Source organism: Theropithecus gelada, chromosome 19 (assembly GCF_003255815.1).
Source record: "Theropithecus gelada isolate Dixy chromosome 19, Tgel_1.0, whole genome shotgun sequence".
Lineage (NCBI taxonomy): Eukaryota > Metazoa > Chordata > Mammalia > Primates > Cercopithecidae > Theropithecus > Theropithecus gelada.
In genome coordinates, this window is record NC_037687.1 from 31,789,316 (window position 1) to 31,815,013 (window position 25,698).

General features: G+C 43.4%; 2 protein-coding genes across 2 annotated transcripts in view; both read left to right on the forward strand.

Annotated features, from left to right (window-relative positions):
- LOC112611935 (killer cell immunoglobulin-like receptor 2DS2) lies at window positions 1–11,886 on the forward strand. The gene is given in 6 exon segments (XM_025365891.1): window positions 1–469; window positions 2,635–2,891; window positions 2,893–2,928; window positions 9,456–9,521; window positions 9,629–9,750; window positions 11,661–11,886. Coding segments are annotated over 6 exon segments (1,176 nt in total).
- Window positions 5,762–25,698, forward strand: part of LOC112611936 (killer cell immunoglobulin-like receptor 2DL4) — a 22,836-nt gene continuing 2,899 nt past the window's right edge. Inside the window, exons 1-6 of the mRNA XM_025365892.1 lie at window positions 5,762–5,841; window positions 18,686–18,915; window positions 19,114–19,149; window positions 19,950–20,234; window positions 21,130–21,423; window positions 23,997–24,047. Of these exons, the coding sequence (XP_025221677.1) occupies window positions 18,882–18,915; window positions 19,114–19,149; window positions 19,950–20,234; window positions 21,130–21,423; window positions 23,997–24,047 (700 nt within the window). The 5' untranslated portion in view covers window positions 5,762–5,841; window positions 18,686–18,881. The remainder of the gene's footprint in view (window positions 5,842–18,685; window positions 18,916–19,113; window positions 19,150–19,949; window positions 20,235–21,129; window positions 21,424–23,996; window positions 24,048–25,698) is intronic.

The window sequence follows — 25,698 nt, forward strand, 5'->3', positions numbered from 1 at the left end:
ATGACAGATGGAGGCACCTGCAACAGGGGTTATGGGCACAGAAAAGAACACGGAGACACAGAGAGGGAGGAGAGAGACAGACCTGGGGAGGGAAGCCTCACTGATTCCAGGTCCCATGGATGGGATAAAAAAGAGAGACGCCTTCTAAACTCACAACTTCTCTTTCTAGGAGTCCACAGAAAACCTTCCCTCCTGGCCCTCCCAGGTCCCCTGGTGAAATCAGGAGAGACGGTCATCCTGCAATGTTGGTCAGATATCGTGTTTGAGCACTTCCTTCTGCACAGAGAGAGGATCTCTGAGGACCCCTTATGCCTCGTTGGAGAGCTCCATGATGGGGGCTCCAAGGCCAACATCTCCACAAGTCCCATGACGCCTGCCCTGGCAGGGACCTACCAATACTACGGTTCTTTTACTCACTCCCCCTATGAATGGTCAGCCCCCAGTGACCCCCTGGGCATCGTGATCACAGGTGAGAGTGTCCGGACATTCTTCTCATTGTCACTGGGACACAGAGTGAATGATCCAGGACTTGGAAGCCCCGGGTGGTCATGAGGAAGATGAGTGTGGGATTCTTATGGAGAGAGACTCACTTGGTGAGGTCTGTACCAACAGAGACAGAGAAACAGGAGACACAAGCACAGACCAGGTGTCATAACAGAGGACAGACACAGGGGCCACACAGGGAGTTAGAAAAGAGAGAAAGAAGTAAAGGAGACACTCAGACAGACAGACATGTCCCAGAGAGAGGTGCCCTTCCATGCTGACTTTGTTCAGAGACCTGGCACAGGTAAGAAGCTTCATCTCTGTGTTACCTCCACAGAGTGATCTCTACCAGGAGAACCCAAGAACACCTTTATTTCTCACCTTAGTTGGGCCCTGTGACCTCAGGCCTTGTGGCACCTACAGATGCCGTGTTCATTCTGACACCTCTGTCTCGTGTTCAGGGGAGCTGTAACCTTCTCACGATATCATGGCCCCAGAACAACAACCCCTGTGTGCTGTGTACTTGGGGTCTCCAGACTGGATTCTGAGGCTCATATTCCAAACAACCGCACATATTATAGGATTACTGACAGACACAGAGAGAAATCAGGGACATTAAAAAGCAAAGGCATAAACACACACAGAATGAGCCAGAGGAAGGAGAGTGGCAAGCTCACAGCCACATAAAGACAGAGAAACGAGGATGATGGTTTCCAGCTTCATCCACGTCCCTGCAGAGGACGTGAACTCATCCTTTTTATGGCCGCATAATATTCCATGGTGTATATGTGCCACATTTTGTTAATCCAGTCTCTCATTGATGGACATTTGGGTTGGTTCCAAGTCTTTGCTATTTTGAATAGTGCCAACATAATCATATGTGTGCATGTGTCTTTATTGTAGAATGATTTATAATCCTTTAGGTATATCAGAAAACCAAACACTGCATGTTCTCGCCCGTAAGTGGGACTTGAAGAATGACAACACATGGACACAGGGAGGGGAACATCACATACCAGGGCCTGTCAGGGGGTGAGGGGCTAGGGAATGGATAACAGTAGGAGAAATACCTAATGTAGGTGATGGTGACGGGTTGTTGGGTGAAGCAAACCACCAGTGCACGTGTATACCTATGTAACAAAACTGCACATTCTGCACATGTAACCCAGAACTTAAAGTATAATTTTTAAAGAGAGAGAGAGAGAAAAGAGGGCAGAAAAATGGAGAGAATGATGGAAGGGAGCTGAGAAAAGCCCTAAAATCAGAGTCCTGAGGGAGAGGCACAAGGAGAGAGAAAGATGGAGATGTGGGAGATGAATTGCAGATATTCCAAAGACAACGGGACAGACTGAGAGGCAGAGAAAGACAAAGAGATGGAGACAGAGAGATGACAGATGGATAGATAGATGATAAATATGTAGATGATAGATAATAGATAGGTTATAGATACATAGATGATGATTGATAGATGATACATAGAGATGATAATGATGAGGATAAATAGACAAAGAGATAGATACATGATATATAGAGATAGAGAGGCAGACAGATAGGTAACAGAGAGAGAGAGAGATGATACACAGATATAGATAATAGGTGACTGATGGATACATAGATAGTTAATTGATAGACAGATGATACATAGATATAGATGATAGATAGATAGATAATTTGTAGATACACACCAAATAGTTAAATAGACAATAGATAGATAGATAGATACATAGATAGATAATGGATAGATAGATAGATAGATAGATAGATAATATAAATATGCAGAAAGTTTTGAACAAGACAGAAAGTGAGAGACTCAGAATTAAAGAAAAAGGAAGATCAAGTCAATCAATCCAAGGAGGGTCAGAGAGAATAAAACGGTACAAAGAAAAAAAACATAGCTAGGGATGGGGAAGTGAGGTCAGAGTCCTGGAGACACGGAGAAGGTGGAAGGAGGAAATAGACATGAAGAGAGACAGGGTAGAGGGTGAGAGAGAGAAAGTGGAAGGAGGAAATAGACATGAAGAGACACGGGGTGGAGGGTGAGAGAGAGAGAGCATTAGGCCATAGAGCAGGGGAGTGAGTTCTCAGCTCAGGTGTGAAGGGAACTGTGACAAGGAAGAACCTCGCTGAGGAAACTGCCTCTTCTCCTTCCAGGTCGATACGGGAAACCTTCTCTCTCAGTCCAGCCGGGCCCCACTGTTCACGCAGGAGAGAACGTGACCTTGTCCTGCAGCTCCCAGAGCTCCTTTGACATTTACCATCTATCCAGGGAAGGGGAGGCCCATGAACTGAGGCTCCCTGCAGTGCCGAGGGTCCATGGAACATTCCAGGCCGACTTCCCTCTGGGGCCTGCCACCCACGGAGGGACGTACAGATGCTCTGGCTCTTTCCATGACTCTCCCTATGAGTGGTCAGACCCGAGTGACCCACTGCCCATTTCTGTCACAGGTGAGGAAACCAATGTCTTCCCCAAATAGTGGGACTCAGACGGACGACAATGGCCACATTCAGGGGAGCCTCAGATGGCCATGGTGGTGTCAGCCAGAGATACTGGATAGAAAATACACAGAGCAAACATACAGAACGAGACAGACAGACAGAGGGAGGCAGACAGATCACATCAGGATTTGGGGCGGCAACTGCAACCCTACATGAAGCTTGCAGATAGAGCACAGGCCACAAAAAACACTTCCCAGTCTTTGTACAGAGGCCTACATGGGACACATCTAAGCAGCATCAGTGCTGACTCGGCAGCGTGAAAGGCCAGGCTCAGATTGGAAAGACTAGAGGTAGCATTGGCCGCCCACCATTCCCCATTTCCAGAAGCCCCCACATCTCACCAAAGAGTGATTTCCACGTGGGGGGCACAGATGTGACCATCGTTGGGGGAGCCTCCATGTCTCTTGATGGGAGGCATTTTCCACCCTGGACGTCTCCTGCTCCCTCCACACCTTGGAGCCTCAGTGGGGGAGCCTTCTCTGGGGACTCGGGGAGGGCCTCCTGGGACTCCTAGGATTTCCAAGCTAGATGACAACATGGCAGGTGGAAAGAGGCCCATTCCTCCATCCGGGGAGCCAAGCTCCATCCCAGGAGATGAGAAGAGGCTCTTCTCTTTGGTCATTGGATCCCTGAGGGGACAGAGGCTCAGCACTGAAGACTGAGAAGGATGTGCCACTTCTCCACTCAGTGACCTCAAGCCAGACATGTTCCCTACAGACTTCCAGTGATTCTACATCAGCATTTAGGGCTGTGGCCACCAACCTGGGTGTTGGTCTGTAGGAACTTTTCATTTCTGACCTTCCATAACTGAGTTCTCTTCCTAAATGTGGAATGCCTTGTACTCCATGTTACTCTCTCCCCAGAACGAATGTGTGACTTGTCTGCTCTCCAGCCCTGTCATGGAGGTTGATAATCTTTAGGAAGCAAGAGGAGAAGGAAAGAACAAAGCATGGAACCATCTAGGTGCTGCTGGCTGAGGTTCCATTTGCCAGTGAAGGGACTGCACTCAGCCGAGGGGGCAACTCAGGGAAGTCAGCCGAAGGAGGGCATTAGATTAGAGAGAACTGAGCTCACCCAGTAAATGACCTCTTCATTAACTCATTCATCTAATATTTATTTCACACCTACCATCAGTTATCTCTGTTGCATGGCCAGGAGTAAACAGTATGGCCAAGCTTCTTGGTTCATGATGCTCACATCGCTGTGGGGTGGGAGAAAGAGGCAGAACATGAATGAATGAATGAGCAAATGAATGAATGAGTGAATGGAGGAATGAGTAAATGAATGAATGAGTGAGTGAATGAATGAATGAGTGAATGGATGAATGAGTGACTGGATGAATGAGTGAATGGATGAATGAATGAATGAATGAGTGAATGGATGAACGAGTGAATGAATGAACTTACAGAATGGATAAATGAGTGAATGAATGAGTGAATCCTCAGCACTTGGTGAAAGTGCCGTGCACAGAATGAAATGAAGGAACATGGAACGTTGTCATTTGGAGTGTACAGGAGGGAACATCTCACTGAGAACTCACCAAGGAGACCACATTTAAACTCTGATCTTAGAGACAAGAGGGAATAAGCCCTGGGGAGTGTGTTGAAAGGAATTTTCATGTACTTAGGACGCTGGGGATGACCCTAATGTGAGAATGAGCTTGGTGTGTTCCAAGAAGTCCATGGACCTGCCGTATGGTGAGGGCTCCTCAGAATCCAGTGAGATTTCTAGATGTCCTTGTGCTTGTAAGGAGTGTGGGTCCTGTGGTTGCAAGTGGACTCGTACCTTAGGTCAAGTCCAGCAATTCTCTTTCTAAGTCCTCTCTAACTGCCTGAACCACTTCTATCAACAACTGAGAGAAGAGTGTTAAACACCCCGCTGTGGCCGTGGATTTGCCTACCTCTCCATTTACTTCAGTGACACTTCCTCCATGTATATTTGCAGGAATATTACTAGGAGTGATTAAGTGTAAATTGATTATATATTCCTGCTAAATTAAAAATACTATAAATTTACCTGCTTTTTTCCTAAATTTTATGCTTAATGTTTTCCACTGATTTTTCCCAAAGACTTATTCTGTCTAATTTTATTATAACTACACCACATTTCCAACAGTTAGTGATTGCTTGGTATATTTCTACATTGTTTAATTTCAAACCCTGTGAATTGTTAACACTGACATGTGTCCTTTGTAAATTTCAACAACTCACCTTAGAAAACAAGACTTGCTGACAATCTTTTGTTCATGTTTGAGCAGTTCTTCCAATCATATTTGTGTTATTATTATGTTGTGTTTTCCTGACTCCCTTTTTCCCACGGACTTCTTTGGTGGTTTTCTATTTCAAACATTCTATTTTTGATCTACGTCGTTTAGGAATACATATATGGTGTACTCATCCTGAAGTTGTTGTATATTTTTAAAACTGAAATTCATCATTTCAGAGATTAAACTGCAAATATAAAAACATATTTCCACTCTTCCTGTGTAAGAACAGGATTTTAGAGTGTATTTATTACATATGTTTGTATTTACTTACATGATGTTTTGTGGTATACATAATTCTATCTTTTCCAGAAATTACACAGGGGCATGTTTTCATACACGACTGTATGGTCCATATTCATTTTTGGCATAGCCATATTTTAAGTTCTTTCTCTGCTCTTAGTTATCGTCAGAATCTTCGACACCCAATCTGGTTTCACTTTCCTTCTCTTTGAGGCACAGTCATCAGAATTTCCTTTAGGGTCAGTGAGAAAAGCTTTCTTTGCCCTTTTATCTTTCAGTGCTGTTTCTTTCCTGTGTTGATCTCGGACAGTACTATGTAAGGAATTGTCGGTGGCTGGTGATGGTATCTTAGCTGGGTAAAGATGCTGTTCTACTGGCTTATGTTTTCCTTTTTTTCTGTGGGGAAAACAATGCTTGGCTCCCTTTGAATCCTTACCAGCTGATCCTTTTCCTCCGGCTAAGTTTAAGGGTTGGTTATGCTTTTTTGCAGCTTTTCTGTAACGTTGAACGTGAGGTGTGTTTAATTCATTCTGCCTGGCATTCACTGCATTTCTTGAACCCATGGATTGATGGATGTGTCTATGTCCTCCAAATAATCAACAATTGCTTCTTTAAAGATTGCTTCTGACCTGTTTTCTCATTCTTTCCTTTTGGAACTCAAGTTAGGAGCATTCTGAAACTGTTGTCAGTTTTTACCCTGTCACAAAACTGCTCTTTCTTTTTCAGTTGTTTTCTTTTTCTGTGCACTAATATTGACAGTTTCCTGTGGCGTAGATGATAAATGCTCTCTTCACTGTTGTGTACCCAATATTTTAACTAATTATTCTGCTTTAAATTTAATGTTGACTATATCTAGATATCACAATTGATTACTGTGTACAGACTTTCTTTTCTATTTGTATACATTTATGGGGTACACGTGTAACTTTGTGACATGAATATATTGCAGAGTGGTGAAGTCAGGACTTTGACTATATCCATCACCCAAATGCTGTACATTGTACTCGTTAAGCAATTTCTCATCACGCACCCAGGTCCCACCGCCCTCCAGCCTTCCAAGCCTCCACTGTCCGTCATTCCACACTCTACATCCAGGTGTATGCACTACTCGCCTCCCGCTTAGAGTGAGAAGATGTGGTGTTTATCTTTCTGAGTTGTTTCACGTAAAGTAATGGCCTCCAGTTCCATCCATGATTTTTTTGTTGTTGTTGTTTTGCTTTGTTTTTGAGATGGAGTCTCGCTCTGTCACCCAGGCTGGAGTGCAGTGGCCGGATCTCAGCTCACTGCAAGCTCCGCCTCCCGGGTTCACGCCATCCTCCTGCCTCAGCCTCCCGAGTAGCTGGGACTACAGGCACCCGCCACCTCGCCCGGCTAGTTTTTTGTATTTTTAGTAGAGATGGGGTTTCACTGTGTTAGCCAGGATGGTCTCGATCGCCTGACCTCGTGATCCGCCCGTCTCGGCCTCCCAAAGTGCTGGGATTACAGGCTTGAGCCACCGCGCCCAGCTACATCCATGTTACTCCAAATGACAGGAGTTTATATTTTATGGCCGAATACTATTTCATTGTTTATACACACCACACTTTATTAATCCAATCGTTCTTTCACAGTCACTTAAATTGATTTCATGTCTTTGCTGTTGCAAACAGTGCTGCAATAAACATACAGGTGCAGGTGTTTGTTTGACATAAGTGCTTCTTCTCCTTTGGGTAGACACCCTGCAGTGGGACCGCTAGGTCAAATGGTGTTTCTATTCTTGGTTCTCTGACAGATCTCCATGCTGTCTTCCACAGAAGCTATACTAATTTACATTCCGACCAACAGTGTATAAGAGTTTCCTTTTCTCTGCCTCCTTGCCAACATCTGTTACATTGGTTCGCATTTTCAGTAATAGCCATTCTGACTACTGTAAGATGATATCTCATTGTGGTTTCAATTTGCATTTCTCTGATGCGTCGTGATGCTGAACATTTGTTCATATGCTGTTTGGCCATTCGTATGTCTTCTTTTGAAAAATCTGTGTAAACATCCCTTAGCCCACTTTTTAATGCTATTATTTGAGGGCTGTGATTAGTTGTTTGAGTTGCCTAGAAATTGTGGATGTTAGTCCCCTGTCGGATGCACAGTTTGCAAACATTTTCGTTCATTCTGCAGGTCGTCGGTTCACTCTGCTATTATTTCCTTTGCTGTTCAGAAGCTCTTTCGTTTACTAAGTCCCATTTGTCTAGTTTTATTTTTGTTGCCTGTGGTTTTGAGGTTTTACTGATGAATTCTTTGCCTAGACCAACGTCCAGGAGAGTTTCTCTTTGCATTTCCACCTGTGATTTTATAGTTCTGGGTTTACATTTAAGCCATTAATTATCTTACATTAATTTTTGTGTATAGTGACAGGTATGAGTCCAGTTTTATTCTTCTGCCTATGACTATTTAGATTTCTCAGCACTATTTATGGAAAAGCATATCTTTCCCCAGTGTATGTTTTGTTGACTTTGTCCATGATCATTCACTGTAGATACGAGGCTGTATTTTTGGGCTCTCTATTCTGGTCTATTGATCTCTGTTTCTGTGTCTGTACCAGCACCGTGCTGTTTAAGTTACTATACCCTTAGAGCATAATTTGAAGTCAGAGAGCCTGATGACTCCAAGTTTCTATACTTGCCTAGAATTGCTTTGTCTATGAGGCTCTTTTTTAGTTCTGTATGAATTTTAGGATTGCTTTTTCTAATTCTGTGAGACCTGGTGTTACTATTTTCATTTAAGAATTGCACTAAATCTGTAGATTGCATTTTAACAATATTAATTGCTATGATCCATGAGCGTGGAATTTCTTTTCTTTTTTTTTTTTTTGTATCATCTATAATTGCTTTCATGGGTGTCTTACACTCTCCCTGGTAGAGATCTTTCACCACCTTGGTTAAATGTATTCCTCAGTGTTTTACTTTTGTGTATCTATTGTAAATGGGTTGCCTTCTTGATTTGGTTCTCAGTTAGATCATTATAGGTGTGGAGAAATGCTGTCGGGTTTTACACATTGATTTTGTACTCTGAAACTTTACTGAGTTCATTTTTCAATCATAAGAATTTTTTCAGAGTCCTTAGGATTTTCTAGACTTAAGATCATAGCATCAGCAATAGAAATAATTGCACTTCCTCTTTTCTAGTTTAGTTATGTTTTATTTCTTCCTGTGGCCTGAGAGCTCTGACAGGGCTTCCAGTACTGTGTTGATAGGGAGTGGTGGATGTCTGTGTCCTTGTCTTGTGCCAGTTCTCAGAGGAGTCAGTCATTTTAACTTTTCCCTGCTCAGTATGATGTTGACTTTAGGTATGTCATCTATGGCTTTTATTACTTTGAGGTATATTCTTTCTATGCCTAATTTTTTGAGGGTTTTCATCAGGTAAGGACGTTGAATTTTTTTAAAGATGCTTTTCTTTATGTCTGTTGAGATGATCACATGTTTTTGGTTCTGGATTTGGCTCATTCTTCCAGGTGGATGACATATGCCAAAAAAGCACTTAGTCAGCCATCTTGGAAACAAGCATCTCAGATGTTTTCTTTCTCTACAGGTCATTCTTCCTTACCAGTGTTTTCCATTTTGTACTTAATTTTGTAAAGAGAGTAAATGATATAATTTCCACATATGTTTCCTCTGCCAAATCTGACTCACTGTGCTTTCTTTCCTTGTATGCATAACCTGCCCAGCAATACACACATTATTACATCTAATGTTCCACCCTGTGTGTGTGGGTTTCTTTTTGTTGTTGTTGTTGTTCTTATTCATGTTCCCTTGTCCTCCTTCTTCTTCTTTTCTATTCCTCTTCATTCTCCCCTTCTTCTCTTTCTTCCTCCTCTTCTCTTTCTTCTTCTCCTCTTCTTCTTTATTGCTTTGGAGAATTAGTTTGGGAACTATTTTGAAATGTAAAAAAAAAAAAAAAGTGTATCCTCAAAAGAAATTTCTGTTTGTGGCAAAAGGCTTCTGAAGGTGCTCAGGATGATATAGGGAGAAGAGGGGATCCGGACAGGAAGAATTTTGTGAAGGTGAGATGGGGAAATAGCTCCATTTCAGAGCTCCTGGGGAGGGAGGGGCCTAGCCCACATGGAAAAGTCTCTGATCTTACCCCCACCCTCCAGCCCCTGTTCTCCAGGACTATACTGTGGAGAATTCCATCAGAATGGCTGTGGCTGGTCTGGTCTTCCTGGTTCTTTTGGCAATGCTGGCTAAGACCTGGTTCAGTCATGCAGGGACACAGGTGGAAATGGAAGAAACGTGACTGAAGCTGGCAGGAGTGAATGGCGGACTCCTAGTGAACGGATTCTGGTTGCAACCCCCACTGCAACCATTGCTAACATGGATCTGAGATGCATGGAGACCCAAGTCTTTGTGGGAGCTTTGCAAAATATACAAGGAATACCTTTCTTAAATATTCAGGGAACACTTTCTGAAGGTCAAAGAGGATAGATGAAGGACACAAGGGAACTCTCAATGACACACTTGGACCCACTCACAGACAACCCACATAAAATTCTTTCCAGGTCTCTGCGGGATCTTGGACTGTGTATCTTCTCCATTTTCCTCATTATTACATCTAATGTTCCACCCTGTGTGTGTGGGTTTCTTTTTGTTGTTGTTGTTGTTCTTATTCATGTTCCCTTGTCCTCCTCCTTCTTCTTTTTTATTCCTCTTCATTCTCCCCTTCTTCTCTTTCTTCCTCCTCTTCTCTTTCTTCTTCTCCTCTAACTTTTGACTTGTTTTCTCAGCTTCTTCTCTTGAACTGTTGGCTTTTCTTCCCACAGTTTGCCTTATGTTAATCTTTGTGATCTAATTTCTATATATATATGAACCCAAATGTCTAAAATAACCCAAATTTAAAGTGTTACTTTCTGTAGCAATGACACTTATCACCACAGAGACAACCACAAAGTTAAAATCTTTCAAGAAGTGTCAAAATTTTGTGTTACATGTTTTATTAAATCTTTTGAAACTCATATGTCCTTTAATGCACATATTCCAAATTTAGAAGAAATAATTTTGAAACACTATGAAATTAACAGATTACTATTTTTATTAATGAGTTGTTTAAATGCCATGTTATTGCAAACACAGCTTTGTTCTGAGGCCATGATTAAAATAGTGACTTTTGCCTTCTTGGTAGTCTCAAGGCTTCTTTTTATACATTGACCTGTCACATCTCCAAACTACTCCAGTATAAATTACACTCTTGGCTGTTAATTTTAAATTTTGAACATAGTTTTGGAGTCTTAATACATTAAGAGAAAGAACTCAATTTTTGCCCCGGAGAGAAGTTCAAATCAAATGTCAACAGCCAGAATGTTCATATGTTGGTCTTTTCCAAGTCTTTGGAATCCAAGTAGTGTAGGTACCTTCTTAGCCCATCTGCACAAAAATACTTTGTAGCCAGTACTGATTCACAGAAAACTAGATAGTCAAATCTTCGAGATGTTTTACACTGCAAATAATCTGACATAAAAATACTTGTAAATTAATGCATCAGAACAATTTCACCTGTTGTAAATAAGGTAATTACAACTCAGAAATGGCTGCAGAACTACATTAAGCAAGCCTCCTAAGAAACAATTTTCATAAAAGTGAAGAAACCTAGACATTCTGTTTGTGGGAGATTGGCCGGATGGGTTTCCAGTGTGTTGTATCAGCTGTGACTTTTTTCATGTTCTTGCCACATTTCATGTTCTACCACAATATCCACTAGTCCATCCCGAATAATTGTGAGGAAACTCTGTCCTTGGGAAAATATTAATTTGCTACAGACAGAGATGATACCTCAAAGTCCCACTATATACATCGAGGGGATCCACAAAAGTCCATTCAGTAAAATGTAGTCGGCATCTTAAGGTAGGCTGATTCCACCTCTAAAAAAGTAGGTACAACATCGGGTTGATTTTTCCAAAGAAAAATGGTGATTAGCCATCTTTAGTCTCAATGTAAACGGTAATACTGATGAATGTGGAAAAGGCAGGGAAGAGGATTGACAGTAAGTGACACTCATTGTTTTCATCTGAGCTTTGAGACTGAAAGAGGAACACAGGAGTGAGGTGTGTGGGAACAAATCCCTTCTTTTTCCACCTAAACAGAGTGGAAATTTCCACTGAGATTTGGTGTACAGCAAAACACTAAGCCCATAGTTGGGTTAAATGCAGTCATGTTGTACATCCTGGTTTCACAGCAGACACTGGAGGAAAACAGCCGGTATTCATAAGAGGCTGTCCCTTGGGTCATTGCCCAGAATATCCGGAGTTGGTGCTCGCAGCATTGGGAACCGTCCTGGACCAGACAGGCTCTGAATATGGGGGCACCAAACTCCCCAGGGCGACGCCTCCATGCACTCTTCTCACCTCAATTCTTGACCGTTTCCCAAACCTCTGACCTCACCTTCATTCTTCCATGGTGAACACGCTAACGCTGGCCTTCAGAGCTTGAGACAGAGGAGAATTGGGCTTCATCTCTGGTAACTACAAGTAGGGAATGGGGTCTCAATTCTGGCCTGAGAGGAGGGAGAAGACCCTGGATCCCCGTGTGGATGGGAAGAAGTATGTGTTTGTTTTTTGTGCTTGGATTCTGTGTCCAAGCATGTCTGAGATATGATAAAGATGAATCTTCCTTTCCTTGTCCATTTTCTCATGCCAGAGAATTGGAATCTTATATTCCACTAACCCCTTTATTCTGTTCACCCAGACTCTGTGAAGAAAGGAAAAGATGTGATACTCTAATTTTGCTCCATTTGTCTAAAATGGGTAGGCTGCAGCTCCTCATGAAATGATACCTTTTCTAGCTCTTATTGGAGGTGTCTCAGGACTCCCTACTTCACGGGACCTGCAACTGTGTCAGTCTGGGGAAACTGCAAATATTCTTGTCTTACACTTGTCTCCAATCAATTGTGATGGACGCTGGTGACCTGCAATAGATGTCATTGCAGGTAAAATGTACCTGAGTCATGCTGCAGTTCTCCTGGACTATAAATCCCTGGCCATGTTCCTGAGGCGATTCTGTTCGTCTCAATATGAATAATAGTAACACTCTAAAAATGGCAAGCCATTCTTAATTCCTGAAGTCTCACTTGTAAATTAGTAAATATCTCTTATTTTATGGAGTTTACATTATATGTAGACAGATAATAAACACACACACACACACACACACACATAGAAGAATGGATGGGTTCACCTAGAAACGTAAATAATTCAAGATGAGGAAATGAAATGTCACCGCATCTACTATTCCATTTTAGATGAAGAGTCTATGAAAAGGTTTGATTTCATTTTATGTTTTATTTGTGGACATTTTCACACAAACTATGTAAGTGAGGAAGTCGATTTGAAAGGGAGAAGAGCAAATTGAAACACATTCAGGTGAGGTCATTCTTTAAATGTTTTAATTGAAATGATCCATCTTGGGATTAGAACAATAACTGAGATGGTGCCAGGAAAGTTAAAAAGATTTTGTTAGTCCTCAATATTGACACCCAAAAGTATTAAACTCTTAGAAGAAAACACAGGGGAAAAGCTTCACAAGGTTGGATTTGGCAGTGATTCTTTGGATGTGACAACAATGGCACAGGCAACTACAGAAAAAGTACACAAATTAGACTTTATAAAAATTTTGAAAAATTGTGCCTCAAAAGACATCATCAGTTACTTCATATGCCAAGGGAGAAAAAAAAAACATTTAAGACAATATTATCAAAGTAAAAAGACAACCCACAGAATGGGAGAAAATGTTTTCAAATCATATCACCTGTAAGGGATTAACATCCACAATATACACAGAACTCCTAAAACTCGATCACAATAAACTCAATTCAAAAATGGGCAAAGAACTTAAACAGACATTTCTCCAAAGAACATACACATGAAAAGATACTCAACATCATAAATCATTAGGAAAATACAAACCAAAGCTACACCAGATGCCACTTCATACCCCTTAGGATGGGTATCATCAAAAACAACAACAACAACAACAACAACAGAGTTTCCACACACTAACAACAGACTATCCAAAAAATTTCCCAAGAAAATAAGCCCATTTACAATAATTACAGAAAACGAAACATGCAGGAATAAATTCATCCACAGAGTACAAAGATCTGTATATAAAAAATTATAAAACATTGATGAAAAAACTCAAGAAAAAACAAATAAATCAAAAGATATTCCATGTTCATGGATTGGAAGAATTAATGCTGTTAAAATGTCCATTCTATCCAAAGTGATTCAATGCAACCATTATCAAAAATCCAATGACTTTTTTTTTACAGAAGTAGAAAAAACAATCCTAAAATTCATGTGGAACCAAAAAAGACCTCAAATAACCAAAGCCATCTAGAGGGAAAGGAACAAAGTTGGAAGCATCACATTACCTAAACACAAACTACAATACAAAGTTACAGTAATTAAAACAACATAGTACTTGCATAAAAACAGACACATAGACCAATGGAAGTGATTCATAGCACAGGGAAAAAAATGCATGCATTTAGGGTCAAACAATTTTGGGGATGTTGTCAAGAATACACAATGGAGAAGGAACAGCCTCTTTAATAAATAGGGTTAGGAGACTTCGTGTCCACATAAAGAAGAATGGAAGCGGATACTTATCTCACAAAACATACAAAGTCAACTCAAGATAGATTAATGACTTAAATATAAGATGAAAGACCATAATCCCAGCAATTTGGGAGGCCAAGGTGGGCGGATCACCTAAGGTCAGGATTTCAAGACCAGCCCGGCCAACATGGTGAAATCCCGTCTCTACTAAAAATACAAAAAGTAGCTGGGTGTGGTTGTGGGTGCCTGTAATCTCAGCAGCTCAGGAGGCTGAGACAGGAGAATCACTTGAACCAAGGAGGTAGAAGTTTCAGTGAGCCAAGATCACACCACTGCACTCCAGCCTGGGCAACAGAGTAAGATTCCATCTAAAAAACAAAAAACTACTAAAAGAAATCAAGGGAAAACTCCACTAGCTTGGACAAAATCTATTTGGATATTATCCCAAAGGCCCAGGCAACACAAGCAAAAGTAGACAAATGAAATTACATCAAATTGAAAGTTTCTGCAAAGAAAAAAAAAAAAGCTCAACAAGTGAAAAGACAACCTATGGAATGTGAGAATATATTTGCACACATACATCTAATAAGGAATTAATATCCAAAATATATAAGAAACTCAAACAACTCAATGATAAGAAATCAAATAACCCAATTAAAAAATAGGCAAAGTATCTGAATAGACATTTCTAAGAATAAGACAAATCACCAAAAGCTATACAAAAAAATGATTAGCATCAGCTAAATAAAAATTAAAACTAGAATGAGATATCACCTCACACCTCTTAGAATGACCATTAATGGTCTGGGCACGGTGGCTCATGCCTGTAATTCAGGCACTTTGGGAGGCCGAGGGAGGGAGATTACCTGAGGTCAGCAGTTCGAAACCAGCCTGGCCAATATGGCGAAATCTCATCTCTACTAAAAATACAAAAGTTAGCAGGGTTTGGTGGTGCACACCTGTAGTCACAGCTACTCTGGAGACTGAGGCAGGGGAATCCCTAGAACCCAGGAGGCAAAGGTTGCAGTGGGCCGAGATTCTGCCACTGCACTCCAGCTTGGGTGACAGAGTAAGACTGTGTCAAAAAAAAAAAAAAAGTCCATTATCAGAAACATAAAAAATAACAAGGGTTAATGAGGATGTGGAGAAAAGGGAACATTTGTATGCAGTTGATGGGAATGTAAATTAATACAACCATTATGGAAAACAGTCTGGAAGTTCCTGAAAAAATTAAACATAGAATTCCCATGTTTCTGCAATCCCACTACTGTCCATGTATCCAAAGGAAGTGGAATCAGTACATTGAAAAGATATCTGCATTCCCATGTTTACAGCGGCATTATTCATAACAGTCAAGATGTGGAATCAACTTTAATGCCCATCTATGGGGGCATGGACAAAGAAAATGTGGTATACAATAAGAATGTAATGAAGTACTATACAACCTTTACAACAAAGAAGGAAGTCCTGTCATTTGTGACAATGTGAATAAACTTAGAGGACATTATGTCAAGGGAAACAATCCACATACAGAAAGACAAATGCCCCAAGATCTCATATATGGAGTGCAAGAAGTGGAACCCAGAGAAACAGTAAAATGGTTGTCGAAAGAACCTGGGGAGGAGAGGGATTGAAGAGTTGTTGGTCAAAGGATGCAAAATTTCAGTTAGAAGAAATCAGGTCAAGAGATCTATTGTATGTCTTGAGGACTCCAGTTAATCACAACATGTGGCGTATTGAACATTACTAAGAGATTAGATTTTAAGTGTTCTCACCACACACACAAAACATACAACAAGTATGTGAAAAAATAAGTATGATAAAGAGGTTGTTTCATCCATTCCACAATGTGTACCTATATAAAAACATCACGATGTACACCACAAATACCTTTCTCCTCATAGATTAAAATTTTTTTTTTTTTTGAGATGGAGTTTCACTCTTGTCACCCAAGCTGGAGTGCAGTGGTGCAATCTCAGCTCACTGCAACCTCCTCCTCCCAGGTTCGAGCGGTTCTCCTGACTCAACCTCCCAAGTAGCTGGGACTACCGGTGCGTGCCACCATGCCAGGCTAATTTTGGTATTTTTATTAGAGACGGGGTTTCTCCGTGTTAGCCAGGCTGGTCTCGAACTCCTGATCTCAGGTGATCCAACCTCTTCGGTCTCCAAAAGTGCTGGGATTATGTGGGAAAAAGAAAGAAAGATCAGACTGTTACTGTGTCTATATAGAAAGAAGTAGACATAAGAGACTCCATTTTGTTCTGTATTTGAGATGCTGTTAATCTGTGACCCTACCCCCAACCTTGCCCTTGCAAGAGACATGTGCTGTGGTGACTCAAGGTTTAAAGGATTTTGGGCTGTGCAGGGTGTGCTTTGTTAAACAAGTGCCTGAAGGCAGCTTGCTGGTTAAAAGTCATCACCATTCTCTTAATCTCAAGTACCCAGGGACACGTACACTGCCAAAGGTCGCAGGGACCTCTGCCTAGGAAAGCTAGGTATTGTCCAAGGTTTCTCCCCATGTGATAGTCTGAAATATGGCCTCGTGGGATGGGAGAGACCTGATTGTCCCCCAGCCTGACACCCGTGAAGGGTCTGTGCTGAGGAGGACTAGTGTAAGAGGGAAGAAGGCCTCCTGGCGGTTGTTGGCGGTTGAGATAGAGAAAAGCATCTGTCTCCTGCCCGTCCCTGGGCAATGGAACATCTCAGTGTAAAACCCGATTGTATGTTCTGTTTACTGAGAAAGGAGAAAACCGCCTTAGGGTGAAACGTGGTACTTGCTAGCGCAATGCTGCTCTTTATGCACTAAAAAGGTTTATGGAGATGTTTACATATGCATATCGAGGCCCAGCACTTTTCCTTAAACTTATTCATGACACAGAGAACTTTATTCATATGTCTTACTGCTGACCTTCTCCCTACAATGATCCTATTATCCTGCCACTTCCCTTTTTTCTAAGATGGTAAAGATAATTATCAATAAATACTAAGGGAACTCAGAGACTGGTGCCGGCGTGGGTCCTCTGTATGCTAAGCGCCGGTCCCTTGGGCCCACTTTTTCTTTCTCTATACTTTGTCTCTGTGTCTCATTTGTTTTCTCAAGTCTCTCGTTCCACCTAACGAGAAACCCCACAGGTGTGGAGAAGCAGGCCACCCCTTCGGGATTACAGGCGTGAGGACCAGGCCTGTACACTGACTTTCTACCCTTAAAGTGTGCTGAAGTTTGTTTCTCAGATGCAGGAGCCTTTGGGCAAAGACTATGGGGTTTCCAGGTATAGAAATTATATCATCTTCAAACAGAGATAATTTGACTACCTCTCTCTACTACTGTCGTCTAACTTGGATGCCTTATTATTCTTTCTTTTTCCTCATTGCTCTGTCTAGGACTTCAGGTACTATGTTGAATAGGATGGTGAGAGTGGGCATTCTTGTCTTGTTTCACTTATAAAAGGAACTCCTTCCAGCTTTTACTCATTCAGTGTGATGTTGGTTGTGGGTTCGTCACAGGTGGCACATATTATATTGAGGTATGTTTCTTCAATGCTTAGCTTGTTCACGGCTTTTAACACGAAGAAATGCTGAGTAAAAAGCATGCCCTACATGTATTGAGAAGATCATGTGGTTTTTGTCTTTAGTTTTGTTTAGGTGATGAATCACATGGATTGATTTGTGTATGTTCAACCAACCTTGCATCCTAAGAATAAAGTCGACTTGATCATGGTGGATTAGCTTTCTGATGTGCTGCGGGATTCAGTTGGTTCGTATTTTCTGCGGATTTTTGTACCTGCGTTCATCAGGAATATTGGCCTGCAGTTTTCTTTTTTTAATGTTCTTTTCTGTCGTTAGTATCAGGGTGATGTCAGCCTTACAAAATGAGTAAAGGCCACCCTGGGCAAAACAGAGAGGCCCATCATTTTTTAAAAAGTTGGAGTTTTACAAATTTAAAATACATAGTGAAAAAGTTCTCACAAACTCTAGAAAGGCAGGTGTAAGTAAGAGACATTTGTAAGAATGACAGCACAGTAAATGAGTAGATTTGAACCTTCAGTTGCTGCAGTGTTCCAGTATGAAGTTGGAGGATGTTATCACTCTGGTATTTTTTATTCAAGTCAGAGAGAGAAAGAAAGACACACAAGCAATATAGAGAGCAGAAAAGCACAAAGCCAAAGAGAGAGAGAAAGAGAGACAGGAAACCATGAGTTTAAAGTCTTGGGTCATAAGACAAACTCTAGATAAAACGACAAGATCCTCAATCAACATGTTGTGTTTTTGCTAATGAGATGGAAATCTATGATGCTAAATAACTGCACAGTCTTTCTACTGAGATTTAAATCATTGTATCTGTTTCTGGTTTAATAGTAGAAATACCAGCATGGAAAATTATGATGATTTATTTAATACAATTGCTCAATAATGATAGTAAGACCTATTAGGTATTTTGCATATTGCACATGAAGGAGAGTTTCAATCGCAGAGAAAAACAAACAAACAGAAAAAGATTATGACAAAAGTCCTTCATGTGAGTGCACAGTTCCATCTTCCTGGGCTGGGGTAAGTGGGGCTGAGATGTGTTTTGAGTCTGGCCGTGATGCATGATGGGAAGTGACAAGTCTAGTCTGCAGTTTTCAGAAAGCCACATTCCTCCCTTGACCGGACTCCCACTAGAACCTCATATGACGTACAAGAAGCCTACCTGTGTCCCCTTCACATGTTGTGGTCAATGTGTCAACTTCATGATCCAGGCTCCTCACCACATCCTCTGCACCGGTCAGTCGAGCGGAGTCACTGCGTCCTGGCAGCAGAAGCTGCACCAAGTCCATGTCGCCCACGGTCGTCATCCTGGCCTGTCTTGGTGAGTCCTGGAAGGGAAGGAGCACCAGGGTTACACTACGGGCCTGCAGATTCGGGGTCTCCCAACAGGGAGCCGTGTTCTGGAGCAAGCGGGTGGTGAGGCTGAGTGAACGTTCAGCCCAGCGAGGCGCCCAATGGCTCGGGAGGAAAGGGCAGGTTGGTGCAGACATGAATAGTTCATCATGATCTTTCTTTGCAGGGTTCTTCTTGGACCAGAGGGTGTGGGCACACGTGGGTGAGTCCTTCCCAAATGATGGGTTGCCATCCCCACCAATACAAGTAAGTTTTCCTGAGAAGGGAGGCAGGCAGCACAGAGGGCGGCTGATGGACTGACCATGGGAAAGACTGTGGGGAAATCTCTCGTGAACTAGGAAGAGGAGACCCTGGGATGCTCGGCCCTGAGTTCTGTCTTATCCCTCCCCAGCCGTTCTTCCCCGTGGCTGAGTCTAGCTCTGTGTGGCCCAGGGGGAGACTTGGGCGCTCAAAGCTGGGGTGTCGGGGGATGGGATATGGTGTCACTGGCAGAGGAGGGAAGGGAAGCAATGCTAGGAACAGCAGTTCCTCTGAGGACAAGAGGGTAAATCACTCTCTCCAGTGTTTCCATGATGGTCGGGGCTGCAGTGTGGCTGCTGTCATTCTACCAGAAGAGGTGGGGGAACCACAGTCACGACCCTGACATTCCAATCCCTCTGATGGGGCTCAGTTGTTCATTATGGTTCAAGCATTAGCTGATATTCCATTCACAAAGATCGTACCCTCCGCTGCGTGTCTACTTTGTGTTGTTTGGTGTAACCAATCTTGCAGTATTAAAATCTAGTAAGAGTTCCGTACTCAGCACCCGCTCAGAGTTTTCAGCCCATACTTTTGTTGTAGGGAGATGCCATGTCCATGCTGGATAAGTTCTTCCTGTAGCCCTGGACACCCAGGTGTGGTAGGAGCCTTAGAAACATGGAAAGGGGAAGAATCTCCTGAGCACATGGAGGGAGGGGCGGCCCCACATCCTCCTCTCTAAGGCGGCACCTCCTTCTCCCCCAGGTGGTCAGGACAAACCCTTCTGCTCTGCCTGGCCCAGCGCTGTGGTGCCTCAGGGAGGACACGTGACTCTTTGGTGTCACTATCGTCCTGGGTTTAACATCTTCACGCTGTACAAGGAAGACGGGGTGCCTGTCCCTGAGCTCTACAAAAGAATATTCTGGAACAGTTTCCTCATTAGCCCTGTGACTGCAGCACATGCAGGGACCTACAGATGTCGAGTTTTTCATCCGCACTCCCCCACTGAGTGGTCGGCACCCAGCAACCCCCTGGTGATCATGGTCACAGGTCAGAGGGCTCCTGTCTGGGCTTCTCCTTGTCCCACCTCCTGAATCCCAGAGCTTCTGCTGGGGGTGTCCGTCAGGGTCCCATCATCCAGGCCCTGACTGTCTTTGGGGTAAAGGGGGATTTAATACAGGGGAATGGGTGCTGTGGTGGGAAGAACAACTGTCCCCATTGATGGCCACATTGTAATCCGTGGACCCTGTGACTCTTTATGTTATAGGGCAGGGGACTGAAGGGGAAGATGGAGCTGAGGTTGTTGACGAGTTGACCTTGAGGTGGGGAGATGGCCTGGACTGTCCCGCTGGGCTCAGTGGAATCACAAGGGTCCTCATGACAGGAGGAGGAAGAGGGGAGTGGGGATTACAGCAGCATCATGGGAGACTCCATCAGCCACTGTGGGCTTTGAAGGTGGAGGAAGGTCACGAGTCACAAAGGCAGGAGGCCTATAGGGGCTGGAGAAGTCAAGGGAACTGATTCTTCCCTGAGTCTCCAGAGGGAACACAGCCCTGTAGATGCCTTGATTTTAGCCCAGGAAGAACTGGATCCAATTTCTGTTCTCCAGAAGTGGAAGGGGTCAGTGTATTCTCTCCTGCTGCCATGTTTGTGATGATTTTCTACAGCAGCAACAGGAAACCAACACAGGAACCCAGGTCAAGGACAAGTTTAAAAACCAAACAAGAGGGTTGGCTACCCTGAGATCAGCAACAGTGCACTGCTGATGCCACCAACAGGCTGGAGCCACATAGGGAGGGAAGGACAGGGAGAGTCGGGGGTGGAGGGTGAGAGAGAGAGAGAGAGCATTAGGTCATAGAGCAGGGGAGTGAGTTCTCAGCTCAGATGTGAGGGAAGCTGTGACAAGGAAGAACCTCCCTGAAGAAACTGCCTCTTCTCCTTCCAGGTCTATATGAGAAACCTTCTCTCTCAGCCCAGCCGGGCCCCATGGTTCCCACAGGAGAGAACATGACCTTGTCCTGCAGTTCCCGGCGCTCCTTTGACATGTACCATCTATCCAGGGAGGGGGAGGCCCATGAACTTAGGCTCCCTGCAGTGCCAAGCGTCAATGGAACATTCCAGGCTGACTTCCCTCTGGGCCCTGCCACCCATGGAGGGAACTACAGATGCTTCGGCTCTCTCCGTGACTCTCCCTATGAGTGGTCAGACCCGAGTGACCCACTGCCTGTTTCTGTCACAGGTGAGGAAACCCCATGCCTGTCCCATGTCTTATGATCCCAGAGCCATAGCTGGGGAGCTTCCTGCTGATGATGGAGAGAGGGATGGACAGATGCAGAGAGAAGGCGAAGCCTCGGTGTGAGGTTGGGGTCAGGGCACAGGAGGGCAGACACAGCACATCAAACCCTCCCGCACTGCCTGCATGGAGGCCTGCGGTCAGGGCTCCAGGCACCCAGGCAGATGGAGAAACTGGTCAGGACAGACCCAGAGTGGGGAGACTGGGCTCAGTTTGGGGAGATCAGAGGTTCCCTCAGCCCCTCAACCTTACCCATTTCCCAGAAACCTATCCTGGCCTCTCACCCACACAGAGATAGCATCACCAGCAACCCTTACATCCTTTTCTTTTCAATTGAAAAAATGCTGATTGAGGTTAAGTATACCTGTATAGTTTACCAACGTTACCATTTTTAAGTGTAAAATCTAGGGGTCATAAATACCTATATAGGCCGGGTGCAGTGGCTCACGCTTGTAATCTCAGCAATTTGAGAGGCCAAGGCAGGTAGATCATTCAAAATCAGGGGCTGGAGACAAGCCTGGCCAACATGGGGGAAACCCATTTTTACTAAAAAGATGAAAAAAAATTAACCATGCATAGTACCACATGCCTGTAATCCCAGCTACTTGGGAGGCTGAGGCAGGAGAACCACTTAAGCCCAGGAGGCAGAGGTTGCAGTGAGCCGAGATCATGCCACTGCACTGCAGCCTGGTGACACACAGAGACTCTGTCTCTAAATAGATAAATAAATAAATTTATATTCTTTTTTTTGTTACCCTCCATCCTTTCCTTCCTAACCTCTGGCATCTACCATTCTACTCCCTACCTTCATGAGCTTCACATTTTACATCCTGCAGGTTAGTGAGAAATGGCATTCCTTGTAATGACCTCCAGTTCCACCCATGTGGCTGCAAATGTCAGGATGTTATTGTCTCTCTGGATGAGTAGTCTCCACTGTGTGTATGTACTACATTCTCTCTATCCATTCACCCACTGATGGGCAGGTAGGTTGACTCCACATCTTGACTACTGTGAATGGTGCTAGAACAGTCATGGGAGTGCAGATGTCACTTTGATACACTGAAGTCCTTTCCTTTGCGTTTACACCCACTAGTGGAATTGCTAGATCCTCTGGAAGTTCTCTTTTTAGGTTTTGGTTTATGCTTTTTGTTTTTTTGACAAGAAGTTTCACTCTTGTTGCCCAGGCTGGGGTGTAATGGCACCATCTGGGCTCACTGCAACCTCTACCTCCAGGATTCAAGTGATTCTCCTGCCTCAGCCTCCTGAGTAGTTGGATTACTGGCACCTGCCACCACAGCTGCCTAATTTTTGTATTTTTAGTAGATACGGGTTTTCACCGTGTTGGCCAGGCTGGTCTCGAACCCTTGGCATCCAGTGATCCACCCACTTCAGCCTCCCAAGGTGCTGGGATTACAAGGGTGAGCTGCAGCACCCAGCCTCTTTTTATTTTTTGAGGAACTTCCATATTCTTCTCCTCTGTGAAAGTTGTACTAATTTATATTCCTGTCAACAGTGTATCAGGGTTCTCGTTTCTCCACCACCTTGTCAGCATTTGTTTTGTCTGTCTTTGAAATAAAAGCCATTGTAATGGGGTGCAATGATAGCTCATTGTGATTTCATTTGCATTTCTCTGATGATCAGTGATACTGAGCACTTTTCATATACGCAATGTTCATTTGTATGTTTTGTTCATTGAGAAATGTCTGTTCAGGTCTTTTACTAATTTTATAATTAAATTAGTAATTTTATTGAGGTGTTTGAGCTTCTTTTATATTCTAGTTCTTAATCCCCTCTCAGATGCATAGTTTGCAAATATTTGCTCCCATTCCATGGGTTGTCTCTTCTTCACTTTGTTGGTTGGTTCCTTTGCAGTGCAGAAGCTGCTTAGTTTGATATAATCCCAATGGTCTATGTTTTTGTGTTCTGATTACTTGTGTTTTTGAGGTTTAAACAAAATGTCTTCCCTCAGACAAATGTCCTGGAGCATTTCCCCAGTGTTTCCTTTTAGATGTTTAATGGGTTCAGGCCTTAAGTTGTTAACCCATTTTCATTTGATTTTTGTATATGGTGAGAGGTAGAGGTGCATTTTCATCCCTCTGCATGTAGCTATCCAGTTTTCCCTGCATCATTTATTGAAACCACTGTCCTTTCCAGATTGTAGATTTTTGGAACCTTTCTCAAAGTCCATTGGATGTAAATAGGTGGATTACATCTGTGTTCTTCATTCTGCTCCATTGTTTTATGTGCTTTTCTTTATGCCAGTGTCATACTGTTTTGTTTACTACAGCTCTGTAACATATTTTTAAGTCAGGTAGTGTGATACTCCTGTTTTCTCCTTATACCTTAAAGTCTCAAGATAGTGGGCATCACGTACAATGATTATGGAGAAGGGGATGCCAGGACTCCCAGGGCCCAATATTAGATAACAGAATGTTGTCCAGGAACCAACCTCAAAGATGTCCTTTGAGTAGAACACAGGCATCCTTATTTCCACACCTCTCTCCTGTCCCATGTTCTAGGAAACCCTTCAAGTAGTTGGCCTTCACCCACTGAACCAAGCTTCAAAACTGGTAAGTGAAGGATCCCTCTTACCTCTGCTTTTGAAAACCTGGGGAGGTCGAAGCCTTGGATTCAAGCGTTGGCTCAGCACCTCCCAGCTCTGTGATTGTGGGCCTGTCTTCCGCTGTCTCTGAACCCCAGACACTCCAACAACGAAAGGGATCTGAGCCCAGCACAGGGCTCAGTGAAATCTCTTAACCTCTGATTTTCTGCTGCTGAGACCTCAGGGTAGAAGGTTGAGTGCAAATCAGACGTTGTTCTCGGGATAAATGTGGTGTTTGTTCTGCCTGCATTCCTAACCAAAGGACAAATGCCTGGGGGCTTGAGAGGGGGAAGGAAGGGGAACATTTTTGAGGGTGGGGTGTTTGTAGAGAAGTTCTACTTGCCAAGGAATGAGCTCCTGTCTGTCATGATCCAACCTTGGTTGACTTAGCAGAGCAAGAGCCTTGCAGTAAGAGAGAACGGAGTTCATCCACGCACATGACACTTCCACTTACTGGCTCAGCCACTGCTCCATGCTCAGGCTGTGCAGTGTGGACCCTTTTCCTATGTTGCCATAACAAATTTCCACAGGCTTCGTGGATGGAAGCCACATTTTTAAAAAATATCTCACGGTGCTGTAGCTCAGAATTATGAAATGCGTCATCTCACTGGGCTAAAATCAAGGTGACGTCAAGGCTGACTTCCCTCTGAAGGTTCCAGGCAAGAATCTGCTTCCTCACTTTTCCAAGCTCCTAGAGGCTCCCACATTCCTTGGCTTCTGGTCCCCATCTTCCTTCCTCAAAGCCCACAAAGGCTGGTCACATCTCTCACATGACATCAGTCAGATCCTTCTTCCTCACCACACCTCTTTCTCTGAATGTTGCTCTGCCTTCTTCCTCATCTTTTAAAGCCCTTGGGATTCTATTGGAATCTCTGTTCATGGCATAAAACTTGCCCCCTCACCCAAATCCCCCACCTCACCTCTACTTCCTATCACATTAAGAGACACAGATAGATTTGGAGTTCAGATCTTGGACTCAGAGACCAGCGCCAGCACCATCTCCTGGTCACCTTTTATACGAATTCACAGAAGGACAGGTTGTACCGAAGCAATAGATGATGGAGGGGGTTGTCCTTCCTCCGGACTCTCAGGTAGAACAGCAGCCTAATATAGGACTCCCGAGATCACAAAAAGGAGCACATTCTTCACGAGCTTCCTCATTATTTCCTGGCTGTTGGATATATGACAGTTCTACTTCACTGTTTTGATCTTGATTTCACGTTATGCCTTTTCTTGTCGAATGTAATGTGTTTGAGTCAAGAGGGTTGTGGCCGTAGAAATTGTAAAGCACATTCACTGTGTATCAATCCCAGTCCAGTCTTCCCAGAGAAGACTGTAAACACCTCCTGTACTGCACCTGGGGCTATGCCAGTTTCTATCACTCACTGTCACTCCAGGGAAACAAAACACACATAGAATACATTACATAAGGTGGGTTCATTACTAACACATAAGCAGCAACTGACAACAGAAGCCTACATTTCAATGTGAGCCAGTCTCCCAAGGCTCAGAAAAGCTGCTCGGGACATATGGAGTCACCCCATTTGCACTGCAGCTGGGGGAACCCAGAAAGCAGCCCAGCCTGGGTTTTGTACCCTGGAGCCACAGGAAGCACTGAG